This window comes from Hypanus sabinus, chromosome 18, assembly GCF_030144855.1.
Source record: "Hypanus sabinus isolate sHypSab1 chromosome 18, sHypSab1.hap1, whole genome shotgun sequence".
In the NCBI taxonomy this organism is placed as follows: domain Eukaryota; kingdom Metazoa; phylum Chordata; class Chondrichthyes; order Myliobatiformes; family Dasyatidae; genus Hypanus; species Hypanus sabinus.
This window is the reverse complement of record NC_082723.1, coordinates 29,907,940-29,933,892: the sequence shown is the minus strand read 5'-3', so window position 1 is coordinate 29,933,892 and position 25,953 is coordinate 29,907,940. Positions and strand designations below refer to the sequence as shown.

Sequence of the window (25,953 nt, the reverse complement as noted above, 5' to 3'; positions counted from 1 at the left end):
ATTCATGAGCAATAAACATTTTAATTAGAGTGGGAGAACAGTGAATCATTTAAGATGCAAAAATTTGTTACATTGCTTGTGGTTTAAATGTACACCTTATCCTCTTCTCCCCTTGTGCTCCCCTCCTCAATCCCTATTCTTCACCTTGCAGAATCTGGAACTTGTTTAAAAGTCTTTATTCCGTTGCACTGGATACACAGGAATGCTGTGGGCATTCTAAACTGGAACTTTCCATTCAGTGATGCATCATTTTTATTTTTAAAATATTTCAATGTCTTACTGATGGGGTAACTGAAATGTTTAATACATGTCTGCTGCAGCAGGTAATTGATCCTTTAGGTATGCTTGATTTTGGTAACCAGATTTAATTAAGAATTGTTTAATATCAAATTGTGATGCAAAGATCTCTAAGTTGTTATGGGAGTAAATCTGATTTTGATATTCAAGAAGATTCAAAAACAGTTACTTACCTCCTGAGGCTGATCAACAACTCCAGTCATTACTCCACCTCACCATCTCCACCATCACTACATACACATATCTACTGTCACTTTATATACATACAATCAGTCGGTCAGGGGTTCCCAACTTTAATGGTGTTGTTCCATGGCATTAAAAAAGGTTGAGAGCCCCTGGTCTATGTATATAAGTTACTTGTACAGTGTGTTTTATAGGACTGCTTTTATATTTATATTCTTTTGGTTTGTGTTTTTTTGTATTGTTCTTTTATGCTTTTTGTGTTTATTCTGCATTAGATCCAGAGTTACAGTCATTTTGTTCTTGAGGAATAAACTCTTCTCAGGCTTCCAGCCGGGTACAAGTATCAATTTTAACTGATGTTTCAATGTTGTACTCTGCCATCTTCATCAGGGATGATGCCTAGGCATGTCCAGTCTGGTGAGGGCTGTGTGTATGCAATCAAATTCAAGTTCTTACTTTGAGCGAGACCGTCATCTTTGTTAAAATTCATTTTCTTCTTTACACTTGTACTGAAGAATGACAATAAATAATCTTGAATTTTTCCTTTGGTTACTGTCATTGTGGACAGTATGGTGTGTTTGTAACTAAAAGATAGAGCTTTAGAATTGCCCTCCCATTCTTGATTTAATTTGCACCTTCTGATGGCATATTAAGCTACAATCACGTTACAGCATTCGTAATCCAGTTGGTAAGAACCCTGTTGAAAAGATTTAATGGTACTATGTAAATACATTTCATTTCATTTTACAGATCTGAGATTTCTGCTTTTTTGAATGCTAGTCTTTCAGGGTCATTGTTCTTTATCAACACAGTAATGAACTAACATACTACAGTGTTGAAGTGAAACCTATTATTAAGAATGAGTGTGACTCTTACCAGGAGTAGATCAGATCAGTCACCTTTCGTTTGACCCAGTATTTGTTATTTGTCATTGCTGCAACCAGCGCAAATAATCAATATTAAAAACTTGAACCATTTCAAGTGCCTGATAAGTATTTACTTATTGAGATACAGTATGGAGTAGGCCCTTCTAGCTTTTTGAGTCATGCCACCTAGCAATTTAATCCTAGCCTAATCACAGAACAGGTAACTTACCAACCAATATATCTTTGGGATGTGGGAGGAAACTGGAACACCCAGAGGAAATCCATGCAGTCACGTGGAATGTGTACAAGCTCTTTCAAGGCAACAGCAGGAATTGAACCTTGGTCACCTGTACTGTAATGTGTTACGCTAACCACTACGCTGCTGTGTTTAAAATGTGACATTTCACAGCTTTTTTTTGGATGATATTAAATTTTGCAAATTTCTCAACAACAAATGTGCTACTTTCCCACCAAATGAGATTCATTTTCTTGCAGGCATTCATAGGGCAGAGAAATACAGTAGAATCAATGAAAAGCTACATACAGTCTGACACAGCCAATGTGTAAAAGAAGATGAACTACAAATACAATAAATAAATAAATAAACAAACAAACAAACAACACTGAGGACATGTGTTCTATGGTTGTTGAAAATGAGTCCATAAGTTGTGTATTCAATTCAGATTTGAGGTGAATGAAGTTATCTATACTTAGGGTAATAACTGATCTTGAACCTGGTAGTGTGGGACTTAAGAGTCAAAAGTTCAAAGTAAATTTATTATCAAAGTACATATGTTACCATATACAATCCTGAGATTCACTTTCTTGCAGGCATTCATAGTAAATACAAAGGAATGCAATAGAATCAATGAAAAATCGCACATGACAAACAATGTGTGAAATATAAAAATATGTGCAAAAGAAAAATAAGCAATAAATATTGATTATTTATTACGGGTTATCAAGCCCTTAAAATAATGGTCACCAACCATTTTAAGCCCAAGATCCCCTACCTTGGCCTTAATGAAAAGCAAGATCGACCAAATTGGTTAGTCACATGCAAGTGCTCCAGGCAGAAAAAAACGGAAGTAAAACCCCGCAACCCAGAAGTAGAAATAATGTAATGTTCACCAGGGGTCACCACCCTTTTTTGCACTGCGGACTTTTTAATATTGACAATATTCTTGCGGACCAGCCGACGGGGGGGGTGTTAAGCACACCAGAATACAGCGATACTCGAAGCAGGTTCCTTATGTCCAGTCTATTCCGCAATGTAGTTTACGTGGCTCTCTGCACTTGCTTCTGTCCCACTTGCTCATGTTTTTCCGCTGAGAAAACTCAACGGGTTTGTCTTTAAGTGCAGGGTGTTTGGACTCAGGGTACCAAAGCAGTTTTGAGGGCTTCATTGCCTCCTTAGACAGCCTCCGGGCCTGAATTGCAGCCTCCGCCCATCCGCCGCCAGACGCCATGGCCATGTGCGGCTGGTCGTGGGTGGGGTGAGAGGAGAAGGTGAGGGCTGGAGGTCCCCGTGCCGGGGCTGCGGCGGTCGCAGTCCAGAGAGAGTGATCGACCGACTGAGGAGTGTGACAGGACGCGTGCCCCCTCCCCCCCCTTGTAGGTTGGTAGGGATCTATCGGCCAACAAAAGTTTGTTTCAGTAGATCGCAGTGAGGTAGCTGCTCTGCTACTTGCAAAACCCTGAGCCCGAATTAGGTCGTCTGCAAATATTTTAGCACCGGGTTCTTCACGAATATTCAGTGTGCTAAACAGGTTCAGAGGCAGTGCCTATCTGTCTGCGCTCCAGGCCAGTACCAATGGCACTTCCTGCTGGTCAGGTGAGGCGGCTGGTTACCCAAGGCCAACCAGTGATCCCTGGCGCGGGGGTATCACTGCGTTTGGGGGACTGATGACCTCGCGTGCATTCAAGTTCAACAAATCATATAGATTTCTTGTGGCCCAGTGGTTGGGGACCACTGATGTGCACTGTGCACTGCGTGGTTGGGGAGCTACACACATGCGCACTGGGCAGAAAGAATGAAACTAAAACCCTGCAACCCGGAAACAATCTCTCAACAGTATTTGTGTATTTATTTTTCATTTTTTTCGGGATCTTCTGGGAAAGTCTCAAAGATCACAATTGACGGGTTGACAACCACTACCTTGAAAGTAAATTCATAGGTTGTTGAATCAGTTCAGTGTCGGGGTGATGAAAGTTGAGTGGAGCTACTCTCTCTGGGTGGCTGATGGGTAATAACTGTTCCTAAACCCAGTGGTGTGGGTCTTGAGGCTTCTGTACCACCTTTCCAATGGCAGCAAGATGAGAGCATGGCCGGGATGGTGGAGGTCCTTGATGGACGCTGTTTTTCTGCGACAATGTTCTGTGTAAATGTGCTTAGCTGTACTTGGCCACAGTCACAGTAACTGGTAACGCTGGTGTAAAAATGAGTTTAGCAAAATTCTAGATTCCCAATTGCTTATTTACATTTAAAATTTATGATAGTGGTCTGGTTAAGAAGTCTAGAGATCTGGATGTTTGACAGCAGTTGGAGTGATTCCTGGGTCTATTGACATGAGTGGGGGTTGTGTATCATCTGATCTGATTATTACCAGAAACCTGCAAACCTCATTATCCTAGTTTGAGCTTGTTCACTTTGGCAGAATGAGAAAAAGTCCGTTTTGAAAATTATTGTGGTAATAGTTGGTAAATAGACATTTGTACGATGGTCTGTAAAATCTGCTACCATGCAGGTGTAGCCAATGATCAGGAAAGCAAATCTTTCCAAGAGGGTTTGGTGTATAGAAGTAAAGTTTCTTCAGTTTTATAAGGCTTGGATAATAAGATATAGGAGCAGAATTAGGCTATTTGGCCTGTCGAGGCTGCTCCGCAAATGATACATATTCAGTTTTGTTCTTGGTTTCTAAGGTAGTATGGACTTGGAGAAATGCACACAAATTACTGGAGGAACTCAGCAGGTCACGCAGCATCTGTGGAGGGGAATAAACAGTCAGCTTTTCAGGCCAAGACCCTTCATCAGGTTATTCCTCTCCATAGATGCTATCTAACATGAGTTCCTCCAGCATTTTGTGTTTGTGTGTAACTTTGGATTTCCAGCATATGGAGAATCTCTTGTGTTTATAGTATAAACTTTTTGTGACTTGGGTCACTAGACTTCTCAAATGAGTACATCTTATGAGTCATAGAATCACAGAGCACTGCAGCACAGAAGCAGGCTCTTTGGCCCATCTGTTCCACTCCAAGATGTTATTCTACCTTGTCATATCAACCTGGACCCAGACCATAGTCCTTCATACCCTTCCCATCCATGTACCTATCCAAACTGCTCTTAACTATTGCAATTGAAAATGCATCCACCACTACTACTGGCAGCTCATTCCATACTCACACCACCTTTTGAGTGAAGAAATTCCCCCTCCGGTTCCCCTTAAATACTTCACCTTTCACCCTTACCTATGACTTCTAGATCTAATTTCACTGTTAACCTATTCTAGAGATTGAGTAAAAGTGAATTGCACTCCGCAGTATTGAACAATGAAAAATTATATTGGAAACAAAACAAAAAGTGTGAAAGGGGTGGGCAAATTCAACACTGAGTTTGTTTTCATAGATTGAAGAGTCTTAACCCAAGGGTTGTTAGGTTAAGGCTTTTTAAGATTTGGAATATCCAGATTTTTAAAAAAAAGCTTTGGTCCTGCACGGTTTGATGGTGTAATGGACAAGGCATGTGGCCTGTTTGCCTTTGAAGTGTTGGGTTCAAGGGTTGGGAGGTCGTGTTACAGTTTTATTGAACTCTGATTGTGCCGCATTGGGAGTGGTGCCTTCATTTCTGGTTGCTCCATTATAGGAGAAATATTGAGGCTGATGGATGCAGAGGAGCTTTGAGGGTGCTGCCTCAACCAGAGGGCCTGACTTACAGGAACAGGTTGGCCATTATTGGATCTTCATTCCTTGGAGCTTAGAAGAGTGAGAAGTGATGTTTATAACATCATGAGGTATAGTGACTATTGTACACAGGATTATTGTATTTTTTCCCTGAGGTTTAAGAGTCCAAAATTAGAGGGCATGGGTACAAGAGGGGAGAAATTTAACAGAGACCTGATGTAACTTCTTTACACAGAGTAGTGAGAACCGCCAGAGGAAGTGGTATAATTGCAGCATTTAAAAGTCAAGAAAGGGCTTGGCGGGTTATGAGCCGACCACAGACAACTGGGACCTGCGACTAGCTGGGAGGATGCTGTAGTTGGCATGGACCAGTTGGGCTCTACTGAACTTGTTTAAGGATGAGCTTAGTCGAGTTTTGGGCACCAGAAGAATTGGGGAATTTGTAGGTTGTTCAAGTTTAATTGTCAATCAGCCGTGCATATGTAACAGCCAAATTAAACAGTGTTCCTCTTGAGTCAAGGTGCAAAACACAGTGCATACAGTGACGTGCAGCAAAATGCATATAGTTGCGATAGCGCATACAGTCACAAAAAATAATATTAGCATAAGTCCCTGAGTGAAGTGGCCTGAAGATTGGTGCATGGGATATTACCCTGAAACCATGTTTCTGCAAGAACTTATGCAGCAGTTCCTCCATCACCTCGTGCTGGGTCAGCTGCAGATGAAGGCAGTCCCTTTGGTCTCACTGGGAAAGTGGCATAGTCAGCTGTGAATTCAGAACAGGGTTGAGGCTACTCTTGTAGTTTCAGTTTTGTTCATGAACCAATCTTGAGCACGAGTCTCTAAAGAGGAGTTTGCTCAGCTAAGATAGTATCTTATCTGCAGTTACGTTGCTGCTCTTTAAGATCTTTGAATCATTATCAGCAAAGTTTAAAAATGGCATATAATACTGGATGTTTCTGTAAATGCTAACGCTGAAGAACCATTCCGTGGTTAGGTAGAATGGGAGCTTGGAGATTCATGGTTGAGAATATCCTGACAAGCTGAATGCTTCACAGGCTGCTATGGAATCTGCACTGTGGTGGATGGGAAGGCTCTACAGCGGGTATTAAAAACTGCCCAACACATCACCGGCACCAGCCATCAGGGACATTTGTACAGAATGGTGCCAGAGAAGGGTCAGTAACATCATGAAGGATCTCACCCACCCTGCTCATGGACTGTTGGTCCCACTCCCATTAGGGAGGAGGCTACATAGTATCGAGGCCAGGACAACCAGATTCAAAAACAGTTACTTTCCACAAGCAATAAGGCTGATCAACACCTCCACCCACTAACCCTCCCCTCCACCCACTAACCCTCCCCTCCACACCTCCAACCACCACTACTTTATCATTTCCTGTCAGTCACCATATGTTTAGACTCTCCTGTACCTAGTGCCATTTCGTGGACATAAAATCAATCCTAAGTGTATAAGCTATCCTGTGTATTTATATTAATTGTATTACATAATAATATATTAATATTTATTATTTTATTATTATTGTGTTCTTTATCTTTTGTGCTACATTGTATAACAATTATTTTGTTCTCGTTTATATTTGTGTACTGGAAATGATATTAAACAGCATTGAATCTTCAATTTTTTTCTGAATAGTTTTAATGAATCTGCAGCCATTCCAGTTAAAGAACTGTACCTGATTTTCAAAACTGATCTTCCAAAGTTTTTCTTGAATGTATGAGAATGTGATTGTAGAATTAAATGCTAAAATATTTGCAGAAGTTTCACTGATGACACTTGAATAATCCTTGCTTTGATTTAACATAAACAATGCAATTCACTGTATGTTTTGATGTACACGTGACAAATAAAACTAGTCTTTTAAGAAGGATGCCAAACTAGAAATGAGAGAAGAAAATACATAATTTCAGACATAGCTTCTAAGAGCTTTATTTTTTAAAAAAGCTTTTTGGTGCAGTGTGCACTAAAAATTGTTTGTCTACAGGATAATTTAGATTCAGTACAATTATGTGACACCCTGGGAGTAGTATCTCAGTGAAGTTTGAGAAAAATCGTGAGGCAAAAAGCTTGTGTGAATCAATAAAACACAATGCCCAAAGTGCAGAATATTAATTTATAGAAGCCAGGTACCAATGACAAGTAACTCCCAGCAGTGGGCTGACGGTTTATTTATTTTATTTTACTTGCAGATACAGTCCAGTAACAGGCCCTTCCAGACCAACATGCTCACACTGCCCAGTTACACCCATGTGACCATTTAACTGGCTAACTGGTATGCCTTTGGACTGTGGGAGGAAACCAGAGCACCCGGAGCAAACCCACAAGGTCACGGGTGCCGTTAAGCAACGTGCTAACTGATACGCAATCGTGCCACTTCAAATTCTATTTCTGAATCTTGACAGTGTTATAAAATCTAGCACAGTGTAATAACTTGGAGTAACTTTTATGCTATAGCTTTGAATTTTAGGGATTGCAATTTGTTTTTCACTATTTTGTTATATACTTTTGATTTACAGTGCTTGTATCACTTTATATTTTAGTTCTAACATTTTAAAGCAGGGCTTCCCAACCTTGTTTATGCCTTGGACCAATACCATTAAGCAAGGAGTCCGTGGACACCGGCTTGGGAACCCTTGTTTAAGAGAGTCATTAATTCTGAATTGCTTCTCCCCCTGTTCTGTTCCACCTGCTCTTCTGGGTCCTTTGTTTTATGGTTATTGAATCCTTGTACAAGCCTTACACTTGATAGGTGGGGAAGAGGAGAAAAGCATGTGAAGGGTGTTTAAAACTGTATGTTTGAGTTGGTATGAACTGATTAACTAAAGGAAAAAATGTAGATCACAGGCGGAGGTTGAGGGGAGATTTGATAGAGGATTATAAGATTATGAGAGGTATGAATAGAGTAGACAGACAATATCATTTTACCCCCAGGGTTGAAATGTCTAACACCAGAGGTTATGTATTTAAGGTGAGAGGGGGTAATTTTAAAGGAGATTTTGCACAGAATGGTGGGTACCTGGAATGCTCTGCCTGCGATAGTGGTGGAGGCAGATCCATTTAAAAGACATTCGGGGTGTTCCGGAAGCTCTCAGATAGGCACATGAATGTGAGGAAATGGGCTATGTACACATGAGGAATCAGTTGGCCATTTGATTTATTAATTTATTTGTTTTGGCACAGCATTGTGGGTTGAAGGACTGTTCTTGTGCCATGCTGTTCTGTGTTCTGAGGTAATACAGGAGAGGGGTGAGGCTTTCTGATTGCTGAATTTTACATGTCTCTTATTTTATCAACTTTCTGGGCCAACTTAATATTGCAAAGTTTAACAAAGGAGTCTAGTGATATTAGTAATTGCATTTGAGGGTTGTTCTGTGGTACCTGTCTCTAATGTATCGGCATTAATATCCAATATTTAGTCTGATATAATTTGGAATAGAATTATTGCACACAGCTCCTTAATGGGAGCATCAGGTGGTTTTGACGGCATCCATGAAGCTCAGAATATTGAGAATTACAGATAGCAACTTCTTTAACCTAGGCAGTATATAAAAAATAATATTGGTGAGTATGCTTTGAAATAGTTCTTGAGTTGTTGATTTATTAAATCCATTACAAGTCAGTCTGTGGATTTGTGCAGTATTCCAGGGACCGGGGAATACATTGGATGTTTCAGAAAAAGCCCTGAAGCTCAAGGATAAATCAACATAGGAGCAATTGTATGCTGCAGGAAGTCATATGGTCTCTGCTGATATTTTAATAATCCAGTTTTAAGCTGGTTCATTGTGCGTTTGAGACTGTATCACACCCATACTTGTCTTTTACATGGGCGTACTTTCCTGTGCAGTGTGCCAGGGGCCATTTCGAATTTATGCGACTTGAAGTAGTGACAGTCCTCTTGTCTCAATTGGTTTATTTTGTTTTTGCACTTCACATGCTTCCTCCATCATCAGTCATTTTAAGCCTGTCTATATATCTTTGTAACACACACAAAGTGCTGGAGGAAATCAAATCATGCAAAATCTATGAAAGGGAATAAACAGTTGATGTCTCAGGACGAGATCCCTCATCAAGGCTAGGTCTGGGCCCAAAATGCTTACTGTTTATTCTTTTCCATAAATGCAGCCTGACCAGTTGAGTTCCTCTAGCAATTTTTTTCTGGTTTTCCAGCATTTGCAGAATCTCTTGTGTTAATATATCTTGGTGTTCTTCTTGTGTGCTCTGTTGCTGAGTGAGGTTAAGGGTGTAACACAAAAGCTGATTAATTTCATCACTGTTGCATCCTCAATAGGCCGTGCAACGCATTACTGAACACTGTTTAATCCCCTGAGATCTATAACGCGATTAGCAGAATAGATTTTAGTTTTTAAACAATGGAATTAATTCAGAGTTTTCCCTGTTCTTAAACCCATCACTCCTACTGGGGTATAGGTCACCGACAGAGTGTGTTCCAGGCCAGTCTTTCAAGCTGTTGCAGGGTGTTCTTTGGCTAGGCTCTATAGAAGTTTGATCAGCCCTGTGGCTTCCACGGACTTGCGGCTTTCACCACTCAACTTCATACGTCTTCTGGGCAAAGATCTTTCCTCTCCCAAGGATGAAATCTTCGGAGTTCCTGTTGGCATTTCTGTTGCTTTGGGTTTTTTTTTTGCGAGATGGGATTGCTGGCCCAATGCCCAACCCTCTTCTTTTTACAGCCAGTCTTGGGACTGTCCATGGCGGAGTTAGTATTGTCTTTCAATATAAAAGTTTTACTTTTGACCAGAATTGATCACTGTACAAGACAAGTACACATTCTTGCATTGTAGTCACTCTTAAACCTTGAGTTTGAGACAAGTTGATCTCTCAAGTTGAGCCAACTCCTGGATTATGGAATGAAACGCTTGGAATGCTCCTCTATTCCGTAACCCTCACAACTTTTGGGCTGTGCTTTATGGGTGTGCAGACAAGCCACAGTACATGCACTTATGACATTATTTTGCACAAGGCAAGTTTTTATTTCTCATGCGCTATAGGCAGTGCCAGGGAAAAATAAATGTGGAATGATTAGACTGGATACAGAAAAATACCCAGGCTTTGATGTCACAGTTGTAAAGATGGTATTGCTTGTGTTGTGTTAGTGGATCAGCACTCTCCCATCCATCATCTATTCCTTAATCTGCCATTCTTCCTGTTGGAGTGATCTCCCTTTATTTGGTTCTCTTCATCCATGTAGTGCTTTTGCAGAGTACTAATCTCTCTTCTGAACAGGCATTAGTCACCGATTGAGTACTGAAGCTTAATTCTCTTCAATTGCATTGACAGTGTATTTATAACCACTGTGCAAGGAAAGATTGTCTCTTGACATCAGGATGCCAGTGGTAATTTGGTTGAGGACGGTGATAGAAATTGGAATGGAGCCAAAACAGCATAGAACACATCCCAGCTGATCCATTTGTTGCTCTAAGTGCTGTCACAGTGGTGGAGGTTGTCTGTTGTATCCATTGACGACAGGAAATCTGTTTTTAAAGCAGAAGAGCCATTGCACTGGGCAGTTCCACTCTGTCAACCTCGGAAGTCCAGGTCAGGTGGTACGAGTAGTCATCACAACTGGAGTCTTCATGGCTGCAGTGGTTGACCAGGACTACTTCTGTTTTTCACTCTCCACAGAATGTTGCAGAGTCACCTTCCTAGCTGTTGGATCTCACTGAAGATCTCATCTGCCCAGTCCACTAGAGCCGACTTGACATGCTAGTGCAAACGTGTACCTATGTCATTGGGTTTGAGGTCTGCTGGCCATCACAGTATTATTGTACTATACTTTATAAGATCCATGCTATTGAAAAGGTAAAATGTTCAGCATCGTAGCACTTTCAAAGTTTAAAGTTGGCATCCTGCCTACGGTTGGTATAGGAAGACAGGAAGAAATGTGTCAAAAGATGGAGGTGATGAGAATGAAGGGGAAGAACAGTCAAGGCTTTGGAATGTAGAACTGTACTGCACAGGGACAAGTCAACCTGCCAAACTGCTGAAGTAATCAAATGACCAACTAAGCTAATCCTTTCTGCCAATACAATATCCATATCCTTCCATTTGCTCACAGTCATGTGCCAATCTGAGAGCCTCTTGAACACTTTGCATCTACCAGCAGCCCTGGCAACACATTCCAAGTGACCACCACATGCTGGCTATCTACTCTCATAATCTTATACACCTGTATCAGGTCTCCACTGAGCTTCTGTTCCAAAGAAAGCAGCCCAAGCTTATTCAACCTCTCCATAAAGCACATGTTGCCAAATCCTGGTAAAACCCTCTCCAGAGCCTCCACGTCTTTGCCACAAAGTTGTCTGACTAGCAGTCATAACCTGCAGCATAACTTCCCAGCTCTTGATCTCATCTTCTCAATAATGCAAGCATGCCATACGCAGTCTTTACTACTTTGTGTAGCCACTTCCAGGGAGCTATGGACTTGGACTCCAAGGTCCCTCTTTTGCATGGCAGTATTGTTAAGGATCTTGCCATTAACAGAGTATGGTCCTTTTATATTTTATCTCCTGAAGTGCAGCACTTCATATTTGGCTGGGTTAAACTCTATCTGCCATTTCTCTGCCATAAATACAACTGATTTATATCCCGCTGCATTCCTGCCAGACTTGTGGTGCCTTGCACAGCACAAATCTTTGTGTCACATGGAAACTTGCTAACCCACAGATCTGCAGTTTTATCCAGGCCACTTATGTTTGTAATATGATTAGCTTTTATTTTATTTGTCATACAGTACTGTGAAAAAGTTATAGGCACACATATCTATAGCTAGGGTGCTGAAAGACTTGCATGGTACTGTAGTAATTTTACATATTGCACTGTTCACCACTAAAAAAGAATTCATGACATGTGAGTGATGATAAACCTGATTCTGATACGGGTGTCTATTGTGGACTGCAAGTGGGCCTACCCATATGAGCCTAAGACTTCTGCACTGTACTGAACGTACATTGAAACATACTGTGAAATGTGTTGTTTGTAATAAAACAAATCAGTGAGGATCTTGTTGGAGGCAGCCTGCAAGTGTTGCCTTGCTTCCGGCACCAACATGCCCACATCTTACTAATCTGGACGATTTTGGAATGTGAGAGGAAACCCACGCAGTCACAGGGAGAACGTACAAACTTCTTTCAGATAGCGGTGGGAAATGAGCCCCAAATGGTAATCACTGGTGCAGTAAAGTGATTGTGTTAACCTATACTCTACCATGCTGTCATGTATTGGGATCTCTACTGTTTATAATAACAGTGGAACACCACTGATCACTGACCTTCAGCTGGAATAAGTCCTGTCCACCATTAGTTTCTGTCTTCTATGAGCAAACCAATTCTGAATCCAAATGGTTGATTCACCATGGATCCCATGGCTACAGGTAATGTTGACAAGAGATTTCCGTATGAAATGCTAACATGGGACTTATTGCAATGTACAATCCATGTGTTACTGTGTTTGCTTGGTAAAATTTATTGTAGTTTTTACTTTGGGGGGGATGTGAGGAGGAGCATTCTATCAGCAAAGAGGACCCTCACAAGAGCTTATAAGTAAACTACACATGGGAGTTTGCCAAACAGAAGAGATTCTGCAGATGCTGGAAATCCAAAGCAACATACAGAAAATCCTGGAGGAACTCGGCAGGTCAAGCAACATTATGGAAATTATTAAACAGTTGACGTTTCAGGCCGAGACCCTTCTTCAGGACTAGAAAGGAAGGAGGAAAATGTCAGAATAAGAAGGTAGAAGGAGGGGAAGGTGTGCAAGCTAAAAGGTGATAGGTGAAGCCGGGTGTGTGGGCAGGCCATATCGGGCATACTGGATACATAGACAACCCCAACAGGTTGGCAGGTGAAGTGTTGCATCAGCTGGAAGCACTGTTTGGGGCCCTGAGAGGAGGTGAATGAGCAAGTGTAGTACTGCTTGTAGGATAAGTGCCAAGAGGGAGAGTGGGTGTTTTCTAGCTCCTTAAACAATTTCAGTTAACAAATTAGATTCTTGATTAGCCAGGGTGTCAAGGATTCGGCAAGAAGGGAGAAGATGGAATGGTGGAGCAGATTCTGCTCCTTTGGCTTATGGTCGTATGGTCTTTCATTTGATATTGAGTATCTCTAAAATTGTGTGAGCTTTCCTCCATCTTTGCATCTGACCACTTCATTTCTGAAGGTTCTGAAATTGTGCTTTATCATTCTGATTTCCTGCAGACACTATTACTTGCTGAAATAGCAACATTTATCTTCCTGTTGAATTTCAGTCAGTAGTTCCTGGTAATGAGTATTCAAAAGTTCACTCTATTTTCAGTGTAAGTTGTACTGCTGCAGAAGGGTCAGACTTTGTATGTGAGTACATACTATAAATGAGAATATGGGTATGTCAAGTATTGTATTTATTATGGTATTTTGTTCATTTACTTTGCATAAGCTATCCTTTAGGTATTTAAAGCTTGATTTTTCACTTGTATCTTGTTATTTTTTTGGCAATATACTGTAAAAGATTATAGAATTAAATAAAGACTATCTTAAATAATATTGTAGGTTGAAAGGTCTGTTCTGTGCTGTATCGTTCTATGTTCTAAACAGTGAAATTGATTACCAGAAGATTACGTCTAGCTTCCCCTTCAATGCTTACCAAAATTACAATGGGAGTTTTAAATGTACTTTTAATTAGCATACATAATGTTCAAATTAATTTGTGGGATTTAGTGCAATGTGGCAATGTAGTTAATAGAGTTTACATGCATTGTGTTGCTCATAGATAGTTGGAAATGGAAGTGAACAACAACTGCAGAAGGAGCTGGAAGATGTGTTAATGGACTCGTCAATGGAAGGTCAAGCAGGTGCCAGGGAGCCTTCTGAAGCAATGCCAGCTTCCGCAACGAGTGAGGAGTCACTGACTGAGGATATTTCCTTAACCCCATCACCTGTGTATTCGGGGTTAAGGGTGGTGGGTCAGAAACCAGAAATGAACCTGCCGATCAAAGCCTCACAGGAAGGTGAGTGGAATTCTAAAACTGTTAGCAAACTGCTGATCACAATTGTTTGAGAGTTGGGGTAAACGCTAGGGTGGAGAGCAATAAAACTTCCCTATACATGTAGCAGATTTATTAAACCTTATCTCTGAAAATGCGGTAGGAAGTTGAGGGATCATTATTATAAACCAGTTGTTAATTAAAGATTTTTCCCGATGCATATGAACTTTTCTCACCTATTTATGCTTTTGTTTAATTGTGTTACCAGTGTTTACTAGTTGTTATCAGTATTTACTAGTTGCTGCCAGTGTTTGCTAGTTGATCTCCCTTGGGGTACGTTGGCACAGCAGTTAAGTTACTGAGAGGTTATTGCACAGGTCTGCACTAACAGTCTTAAGAGCCAAATTCCTTATTATTCATCATCATCATCATTATGCGCATGTTGTATGACGTAGGTGATCATGGTCTTTCTGTAAGCATGATTGTTCTAAGCAAATTTTTCTACAGAAATGGTTTGCCATTGTCTATTATCACTGTCTTATATAACATGAAGTTGTTGTTTTATTCCAGCAATTCAGTGCAAAGATGTAAAATTATTATAAATTACAAAATAAATGATGCAAAAACTAAAATTGATGAGGTACTGCTCATGAACTGCTCAGAACTATGGTGCAGGGAAAGAAATTGTTATTGAATCATTTAGTGTGAGTCTTCAGGCTCCTGTACCTCTGATGATAGTAATGAGAAGAGGGCATGTCGCAGATGATGAGGGTTCTTAATGATGGATACTGTTTTGAGCCACTGCCTCTTGATGAAATCTTTGTTGGAGAGGGTTGTCCCCATGATGGAGCTGGCTGAGTTTACACTCCCTGCTGCCTTAGACACCTTCCCCTGCCCCCCCCCACCCCATATCAGGCTGTGATGCAGCCATTCAGAATACCTGTCACTGTTACATCTGTAGAAATTTGCATGGATCTCAGTTGTCACCAGAAGGTGACAAAATGCTGGAGGAACTCAGCATGTCAGGCAGCATCTATAGAAGGGAATAAACAGTTGACATTTTGAGTTTTCATCAGGACGGAAAAGAAAAGCCAGAAGCCAGAATAAGATGATGGAAGGAACTGGAAGGAGTATAATTTTTGCATTGAAAAAAATTTAAATTCCAAATAAAAGGTGTGAAAGTGTTGCTAAATAGCAGTCTTTTAAACTTCCTCTTTTGATATTAAGAAATTACAGGGTGGTTGTAGATGAGCATAAAGGAAGCTGCTGCAAACCTGACCCAGAGGGACTTGCGTTCCAACCTTGATGTAAAAGTGGAGAGAGAAAGCAGTAAGATAAGTAAAGGTGAACATAAAATTACCCAAGTTGTAAACTAAATCTTGTCAGGAATAGATTGGATGGCAGTAAGTTTGTGGGTGATAATAGAAGTTGCTTATCTGATTTTTGTCAGAGTGGGTGAGATCATGAAAGTAGGCAGGAGAAATCTTAGCAAGCTTAATTTGGTAGATTATATCATAAACACAAAGCCTTTGGAAGAGGAAAAATGGCTGCTGGTGTGACTGGACACGATGACTTTGGCTGTTTAATTAATACTGAGAAATCTTTTGAGGTGTCCCCTTGAAGATTGGAGATGTTATCATGGAGATGGCACTAAAAGGAGTGTGTAACCAGGAGGAGGCATTCAATCAACCTCCCTTTCATATTCCTATCAGAAAGACATCAACGTAAGAGTAGCTTTTATTGCATGGCATGGTCTTGATGTGGTACTGATACTTGAAAATAAAATTCATCAGATGTGGGAAAGAGAAAATTGGCAGAGTTCCATAGTGCCCCAGGTATAGAAAATCAAGGTTATTGTACCTGTGCATATGACAATGAAAAACCTGCTTGCAGCAGCCTCACAGACATAGTATCAGATAAACAGCACCCACAGGAAAGCAAATGTAGGTTACAGGCAGTTCCCGGGTTATGAACAAGTTCTGTTCCTGAGTCCGTCTTTAAATCTGACTCATCCGTAAGTTGGAACAGGTACATCTGGTATTATTTAGCATTAGTTATTCAAATGTTTGTCTTAGTAAATAGTATATATTTTACCTTTCTATGCAACTAAAACACTTAAGAAACATATGTATTTCAATAATTAAACCACTGCGTTGCTTAGTAATAATTGTAGCTTTCATCGGGGCAGGGCCTTTCACATGCTCCATTAAAGTTGTTCCGATCGTTGACCGACTGTAGCCTAAAGTTTTTCCAATGACCGATGACGTTTCACCTCTTTCCAATCGATTTATTATTTCCACTTTATTTTCATTCGCGATCGTTTTCCATCAATGGAACAGAAAACTGCAATTTTATGTCCTATCACTGAGCAGTAGTGAACAGTCTGATTGGTCTAACAGACTTCTCTTTAGGAACTAGTTGACTTGATCAGCATTTCTGATCTGTCTATTGTTCACGATTGCACTTAATTAAAAAAATACAGCTGCTGCTGTGGGCGGCGGGTCTTGTGCTGCTCCGGGTCCTAAACTCCACCCGCACTGAGAAAGGTTAAATGGAACAAGTGGGGGTGGTGCTGACTGGAAAGGGGGGGGGGGTCAGGGTGAATCTTGCTAAGAAATATTTAAGCCAAATACAACAAAGTTCCACACTCAACACAGTGTTAATGATAATGACAAAATGGCGGATGGCGTCGTGATCTGACTTAAAATGGTGGATGGCGTTCTCCTCCCTCTGTAAGTACGAGTTGTCCATAAGTCAGACATTCGTAACTCGGGGACTGCCTGATACATAATTTTTACAAGTAAACAATTAGTACAAAATGTCCAATTTAATGCAAAGTGATCAGAATGATCATAGTTGGTTCAAGACTGAATTTTTGAAGGGAAGTAGCTGTTCTTGAACCTGGTAGTATTGGACTTCAGTCTTCTGTTACTTCCAGCCTGATGTGAGCTGTGAGAAGATGGCATGGCCAAAATGGTAGAGATCTTTCATTTGACTTGTGGCCATAAGAAGCTATTCATCTTTGGCTGTCTTTTCTGAAAAGAGAATTTTCAAGCCTGGATAGAGAGTAAAATTGATAATGCAGGCGGATGATCAATGTGGAAGTTGATTTGTTGTTGAGTTATTAATTGGAAGGAACCTGTACTGAATGCCACTTCCTCATTAACGAGGGCCTTCTCTCCAGTGTTGCTTGATGGGTATAACTTGTAGAAATTTAAATTATGGTGTATTACACTATACAGCTGATCTTTGGAGAAACCTGTTTTTTCTGTCAGATTGATTCTTTCCTCACTGAAAAATGCTTTTAACATATTTAATATGTAGCACAGAGAGGAATCGGAATCAAGTTTATTATCACTGGGATGTTGTGAAATGTATTGTTTTGCGGCAGCAGTAGATTGCGATACATAATAAAATTGATAAATTACAATAAGAAATATATTTATATACATTTAAATAAGCAGTGCAAAAATAGTGAGGTAGAGTGCATGGGTTCACTGTTCATTCAGAAATCGGATGGCAGAGAAGAAGCTTTTTCTAAAATGTTGAGTGTGTGTCTTCAGGCTTCTGTAGCTCTTCTTTGAGAGGAATAAGAAGAGGACATGTCCTTAATGGTGGATACTGCCTTTTTGAGGCATTGCCCTTTGAAGGTGTCCTTGATACTGGGGAGGCTAGTACCCATGATGGAGCTGGCTGAGTTTCTAACTTTCTCCAACTTCTTCCGATCCTGTGCAGTGGCCTCTTCATACCAGGTGGTGATGCAACCAGTTGAATCAGAAACTAATTAGGTAATATGAAAGCAATGAGTTCAGAATATTAACCTTCCCACTCCGTCCTTTCCCCCGTGGCCAGTACTATGAAGAATAAATTACCTCTGCGTATCCCTTCTGAAATTGTAATTCTGAAGGTTTTGTTAACACTACCTTCACGCTTTCATATTTGTGTTCAGATCAAATTAGTGAATAATTCTCCATATTAGATTAACTTCCAGATCTGCTTATTCCATCATTTGTTTTGCAAAGTTACTGCTATGGACTAGAAGGGGTGAATGTCCTATTTCTTTGCTGTCATTTTCTGTGTCTAAATTGTTCCAGTGCCATGCTAAGCATTAAACCCCATTGTCCTTGGTTTTTACCACTGCTCTGGGTTTGCAAGAATTTGAACATAGATCCCTCTGCACATCAGCACTATTAAGAATCTTGCCTTTGACAGTGTACTGTCTCTTTGCATTTCACCTATCAAGGTGCAACACTTCACATTTGGCTGGGTTAAACATCATCTGCCGCTTCTCCACCCATATCTGCAACTGATCTATATTGGGTTGCATTCTTTGCCAGTCTTCAGCGCTATCCACAACACCACTGATCTTTGTACAATCTGGAAACTTGCTAACCCACCCATCTACATCATTTATATACATCACAAACGACAGAGGCCCCAGTACCGATCCCTGCGAAGCACCACTAGTCACGGACTTCCAACCAGAAGAAGTCCTTTAGACCACTACCTTCTGTCTTCTGTGAGCAAGCCAGTTCTGAATCCAGATGGTCAATTCAGCACAAAAGCCATGAATTGGAAGGGTCTGGTTCAAAGAACATTAAAGTGATAGTCCTTTGTCTTTTTGGAGCTGAGGGTTCGACAACATATCCCACCCTTTTGTGTCTCGCGCCTAAGCTGGAAATCCAACCCAGACGAATGGAATGGAAGTGTTGGATTTGGCTGCGCACTTCAGTTCCCAACAGACATGACTCATGATATTAAATGAGAGCATCTGCTCTCTGTAGTAACTGGCACTATGCATATATAAATGCTGCCAGATCAGCATTTTATTGGAACATAATATTTCCCTTTTCCTTCTGTGCTTAAATGTAGGAACGTAATAGCAGAGAAAGATAACTTTTCTCACAATCCCAGTGTGTTTTGTGTTTTTGTGTATTACTTCACTGCACTCTGCTGGCTGGTTTGTCAGTTCACTGCAGACACCTTGTACAGTTTCTAGAGTAATAGAACATTACAGCACAGAAACAAGCCATTCAGCCTGTCTAGTCCATGCCAAACTATTAATCTGCCTGGTCCCATTGACCTGCACTCAGACTATAGCCTTCCACACCCCTCCCATTCATTTATTTATCTAAGTTACTCTTAAGCATTGATCTTGAACCTGCATCTACTACTACTGCAGACAGCTTGTTCCACATTATCACCACCCTCTGTGAAGATTCCCCTCATGTTCCTCTTAAATACTTCAGCTTTCACCCTTAACCTGTGATCTCTAGTTCTATTCTCACCCAACCTGAGAGGGAAAAAGCCTACTTGCATATACCTTATCTGTTTCCCTTATAATTTGGTATACCTCTTTCAAATCTTCCCTTATTCTCCTACCCATTTTTCCAGCTGGTCGAGATCCTGCTATAAATTTTAATAATTCTCTTCGCTGTCTTTACTGATTCAGTTAACTACGTTATCATACAGATTATTGAAATGAGAGAGAACCTAGCACCAATCTCTGTGGCACACCGCAAGTCACATGCCACCAGTCAGAGAGCCAGCCATCTGCTACCACTGTCTGGCTTCTACCACAAAGCCAATGTCTAATCCAATTTACTACCTCATCTTGAATGACAAGCAACTGAACCTTCTTGGCCAACCTCCCAAGCAGGACCTTGTCAAAAACCTTGCTAAAGTCCAAGTACACAGCATCCACTGCCTTTCCTTCACTAACTTTCCTCATAATTTCCTCAAAAATCTATAAGGTCAGTTAGATTCCATCTACCATATACAAAGCTATGTTAACTATTCCTAATCAGTCCTCATCTATCCAAGTATTTGTATATCCGGTCCCTTAGAATACTTTCCAGTAACTTACCCACCACCGACGACAGGCTCACTGTCCTATAATCTCCTGGTTTATTCTTGGAGCCTTTCTTAAACAACTGAATAGGATTAGCTGTCTTCCAATCCTCCGACACCTTACCCATGGCATAGGATGGTTTAAATATCTCTGCTAGGGTCTCTGGAATTTCTGAATTAGTCTCCCACTAGGGTTTGAGAGAGCACCTTGTCAGGCCCTGGGGTTTTTATCCAACTTAATTTGCCTCAAGACAACCAATACCTCCTCTTCTAATCTGTATCCATGATCTTACTGCTGCTTGGCCTCACTTCTATAGATTCTGTGGCCATCTTCTGAGTAAATACAAATGCAAAAAATCGATTCAAGAGCTACCCCATCTCTTTTGGCTCCATACATGGGTGACCACTCTGATTTTCCAAAGGACAAATTTTGTCCCTTGTTTGCTTTGAATATATTTGTAGATGTCTTTGGGATTCTCCTTCACTTGCCTGTTAGAGCAACCTCAAGCCTTCTTTCAGTACTCCTGATTTCCTCCTCAGAAGTCCTGTTCCATTTCTACATTCCTCTAGAACCTTATTTGGTCTTTCCTGCTTATACCTGCTATGCGCCTCCTTTTTCTTAACCCGGGCCTAAATATCTCTACAAATTTGTTCTTCTAAATCCCACAAACAGTTACGTGGTCTATAAAATAATCCCATTAACACGGTCATCCCTTTCTTAATCCTAAATTTCACCCATATAGCCTCAGTAGATGAGCCCTCCAGTTGGTTATGTCTGAGCTCTGGCATGTCATTTTCCCTGACTAGCAGTGCTGCCCCACCCCTTAAATCCCTCCAGCTCTATCAACGGAAAACGGTGGAACCCTGGAACTTTGAGATGCCAGTCCTGCCCCACCTGCAGCCAAGTCTCACTAATGGCTACAGTATCATAATTCCACATGCTGATCCATGCCCTAAGCTCATCTGCCTTTCCAACAATATTCCTTTAATTGAAATGTAGACAGCTCAGAACATTAGTCCACCATGCTCAACCTTTTGATTCCTGACTTTGTATGTAGGCTTTGTATGGATAGAAGATTGGCTGCCTAGCAGGAGGCAAAGGGTGGGAATAAAGGGGGCCTATTCTTGCTGCCTGCTGATGACTAGTGGTGTTCACAGGGATCAATATTGGGACCACTTCTTTTCACCTTGTGTCAACAATTTGGATGTGATGTAGTTGATGTCTTTATGGCTAGGTTAGCTGACAACACAGATAGGTGGAGTGGCAGGTAGTGTAGAAAATTCATGGAATCTGCAGAATGACATAGCCAGATAAGGAGAATGGGCAAAGAAGTGGCAGGTAGAATATACTGTGGTGATGGGTATGATCATGCACTTTGGTAGATGGAATAAAAGTGTGGACTATTTTCTTAAAGTGGGAAATACAAAAATCAGAGGTGCAAAGGGACTTGGGAGTTCTTGTGCGGGCTTCGGTTGGTGGTAAGGATGGGAAGTACAATGTTGGCACTCATTTTGAGAGGACTAGAAAATAAAAGCAAGGATGTAATGCTGTCTTTAAGACTCCATGTGGAGTATTGAGAGCAGTTTTGGGCCCCTTATCTAAGAAAAGATGCTGGTATTGGGGAGGGTCCAGAAGAGGTTCATGAGAATGATTCCGGGAGTGAAAGGGTTATTGTACGAGGAGCCTGTACTCACCGGAGTTTAGAAGAATTTGTGGGGGGGGGGGGTGGAATCTCATTGAAACCAATCGAATATTGAAAGGCTTCGATAGAATGGATGTGGAGAGGCTGTTCCAAAAATGAGGGAGTCTAGGACCAGAGGGGACAGCCTCAGAATAGAGTGATGTCCATTTAAAACAGATGAGGAGGGATATCTTTAACTATAGGATGGTGAACCTGTGGAATTCATTGCCATGGACAGTTGTGAAGGTCAAGTCATTGGGTATATTTAAAGTTGATATGTTCTTGATTTCACATCTGAGATGACCAAGAGCAAAGTTTTGCAGACAGCTGACAAAGCTTCTAGGTACTCTAGTGGATACACTTCCGAACTGTGATCACTGCAGTCTACAGCTTGTAAGTCCCGTTTTAAGAATGTACTTTTGAATGGACTAAATGTTCTGGCTCTTTTGCGATCTCATGGGGATTTGGCGAGCTAGGTTCTTGAGAGTACATGTATGGTTAGGGCGGCCATTGCTATGTCGAGGCCTGATAGTGGAAGACAAACTGGTTGTTGCCTCCATTACTCTGTGCTGATTAAAATCATTGAGGATAAGAGTGGAAAACAAACAGTTCAGTGATGACTGCCTGCGTCTCCCTCTCCTCTTGCTGTTCCATCAGGTGGGAGGTGCTGGAATCTTGGGTTCCGCGATGCCAGGTTCAGGAGCAATTGTTGCTCTGCAAACATTGGGCTCCTGGACGAGCTTCACTTGCCTCAGTACAGGGCAGGCTCCACAGCAGCGGACTCACTTTCAGGCACTCCACAGTTCATGTTCTCTTCTGAGCTGCAGAGCCAGATGCCTTTTTATGCACAATCCAACTGCCCCCTGCTCACTTCTTTTGAAATCTCTTTCATGCTACACAATCAATACATAGGTTAGCTTTGAGAGCAGCTTGTACTTGTATGACACTCTTAATAGTCCACTGAGCTCGTGGAAGTGTATTCAAGTAAGTGTGGGTTAAGCTAGAGGAATATAGGCTTGATTGGTGAATTAAACACTTTATATCTGTTGTGCAAGCCATGGTGCCCTCAAAGTTGCAGGTGGGGTCTGCCAGCTTCAACCATGGTCACTGAAACTTAATTGACAGGATCTCGGGATATGCCGGACACTAAAACTGGAAGAGGAGAAAAGATGCTCTCGTCATTGTCTCCTTAAGCTATCACCCCTGCTGGGCATAGGCCACCAACAGCAGCTGACCAGAGTCCTCTGTCCTGGGTCAGACTTTTACGGTGTCCCAGGTGTAACCAGTCTTGCATCGACAAGGTGAAGATCTTTCCTTTGCCAGAGATGAGTTTCTTTGGAGCTCTGTTGGTGTTTCTGTAGCTCTGGGTTTTTATGGGTTGGATTGCTTGCCCCATGCCAAATCCTCCTCCTCTTGCAGCCAGGTTTGGGGCCATCCTTGCAAAAGATGTTTTTGAAGAGAAAGTTATAGAGTTGGAGACAAAGGAAGGCTTGAAAACAGCAAACATTTTAAACTCAAAAGATTGTGCATATGCTGGGAATCCAGAGTAACATACAAAATGCTGGCAGAACTCCACAGGTCAGGCAGCATCTATGGAAAGAAATAGAACTGATGTTTTGGGCTGAGGCCCTTCAATGGAACTTAGAAATTTGAATTTATAACAATGTAGTTCAGTGGTGCAGGCTAGGAGACGATCCAACGAGTTTGAGGCAAACTGGAGTGTGTTAGTTATCCTGCCAGGAAAACATTGAGAAGTAACAATAGAATAGACAAGGGTTTTAGAAGCAGATGCAGATGCACTGAGGCAGTTGCACAAATGCCATTGATAGGTTATTGTGTTGAAGATGTCTTGTGATTGGAAACTCTACTATGAGTCACAAGGAGGGGAGCTTCCAGACATGCACAATGCTGAAGGAACAGAGCAGGTCAGCAGCAACACAGAGGGAAATGGATAGTTTGGCTTTTGGTTCACTTTAAGACTCTGTTTGGAAGGATTAGAATAACACCCCTACCCCTTCTCTCCCACAATTTTTCTACAGGAATAGTGGACTAATCACAGTTGAATGTTAGCCATGCAACATGACTAGAGAGATAGAGGAGTGTGAAGCCCAGTGTTGGAGTGGGTCTTAGAACATAGACATCTACAGCACATTACAGACCCCTCGGCCCACAATGTTGTGCCAACCATGTAATCTACTCTAGAAGCTGCCTAGGAATTTCCTATAGCACAGCCCTCTATTTTTCTAATCTCCATGTACCTATCTAAGAGTCTCTTAAGAGACCCTATTGTATCCGCCCCCACCACTGTTGCTGGCAGTACATTCCACGCACCCACCACTCTCTCTGTGGAAAAACTTAACTCTGACATACCCCTTGTACCTACTTCCTAGCACCTTAAAACTATGCTCCCTTGTGTTAGCCATTTCAGCCTTGGTGGGGAAAAAGCCCCTGCCTATCCACACGATCAATGCCTGTCATCCTCCTTTGCTGCAAGGAGAAAAGGCCGAGTTCACTCAACCTATTCTCATAAAGCATGCTCCCCAATCCAGGCAACTTCCTCGTAAATCTCCTCTGCACTCTCTTGATGAAGGGTCTCGGCCGGAAACATCAATTATTTATTCCTCTCCATAGATGCTGCCTGACTTTCTCCAGCGTGTTGTGTGTGTTACTCTGGATTTCTAGCATCTGCAGTATCTCAGATGTTGGAGAGGTAGTGCTGGGTGTCATTGGTATTCATGAGAAACTTCAGCTTAAAGAGAAAACTACCACTGCCTGTGAAGCACTCCGAATGGGGAAGGGAAAGAAAGAGGGAAAATAATGTTTTTTTTCGGCTGGGATTTCGTACTGTTGTGATGCAGACAAATTGCCGCCCAAACTGTCAAATTTGCTAAATCAGTGCTGGTTAGAAGAATCCCCCTGCTACATAAATAAGAACATATGAAATAGGAGCAGGAGTAGGCAATCTGGCCTGTCAAGCCTGCTCAGCCATTCAATAAGATCATGGCTGATCTGGCCGAGGGCCCGTCTCCACCTACCTGCCTTTTCCCCATTAACTCTTAATTCTCTTACTGTGCAAAAATCTACCCAACCTTGTCTTAAATATATTTACTGCTTCATTGGGCAGAGAATTCCACAGATTCAGCATCCTTTGGGAAAAGCGGTTCTTCCTCATCTCCATTCTAAATCTACTCCTCTGAATCTTGAAGTTTGTCCCCTAGTTCAGGTCTCACTTATCAGTGGAAACAACTTTCCTGTCTCTATCTTATCTATCCCTTTCATAATCTGAATTTGAGGTAGTATAATCCCAGGCGACTCAATTTCTCCTCATAGTCTAACCCCTCATCTCTGAAATCAACCTCGTAATCTCCTCTGCACCACCTCCGAAGCTAGTATATCCTTCCTTAAATAAGGAGACTACAGCTGCACACAGCACTCCATGTGTGGCCTCACCAGTACCCTATACAGTTGCAGCATAACCTCCCTGCTCTTAAATTCAATCCCTCTAGCAATGAAGGCCAACACTCCATTTGCCTTCTTGATAGCCTGCTGCACCTGCAAACCAACCTTTCGTGATTCATGCACAAGCCTTCTGCACAGCAGCATGCTGCAATTTTTTACCATTTAAATAATAATCTCCTCTTCCATTTTTCAAAAGACAATAGACAATAGGTGCAGAAGTAGACCATTCGGCCCCTCGAGTCTGCACCGCCATTCTGAGATAATGGCTGATCATTCACTATCAATGCCCAGTCCCTGCCTTGTCCCCATATCCCTTGATTCCCCTATCCATCAGATATCTATCCCTCCAAAGTGGATGACCTCGCATTTACTGACATTGTACTCCATCTGCCAGATCCTTGCCCACTCACTTAACCTATCTATATCTCTCTGAAGACTCTGCATTCTGCAACTGCTTAAGTGAATGGCATCCCACAGAGAAGGAAAACCTGAATTATAGGTCTTCACAGGAAAATTTGGTTTAGTTCAAGTGAGAAATAATGTGAATTGTGTGCAATTATTTTTTAGTTGTAAATTCTTGGTACTGCAAAATGCTAACCTTACAGTAGTTTCATATTTTATCAAATACCTTTTGCAGGTGTTAAATTTCTAAGAAGCCTTATTGAATGCATTCTAGTGATGTTTTCTTGCAGAAAGAGTAGACCTGTGTTTGCAGTT

General features: G+C 41.4%; 1 protein-coding gene across 4 annotated transcripts in view; it reads left to right on the top strand.

The window, feature by feature from the left end:
- Positions 1-25,953, top strand: part of LOC132407441 (rab GTPase-activating protein 1) — a 243,889-nt gene that overhangs the window by 29,815 nt on the left and 188,121 nt on the right. Inside the window, exons 1-2 of one of the 4 annotated variants that reach the window (XM_059993945.1) lie at positions 282-323; positions 14,032-14,269. In XM_059993945.1, the coding sequence (XP_059849928.1) occupies positions 297-323; positions 14,032-14,269 (265 nt within the window). In that variant the 5' untranslated portion in view covers positions 282-296. Of the gene's footprint in view, positions 1-281; positions 324-7,530; positions 7,594-14,031; positions 14,270-25,953 lie in introns of those variants that run through there. The other 3 variants (XM_059993947.1, XM_059993944.1, XM_059993946.1) reach the window with 3 other exon arrangements.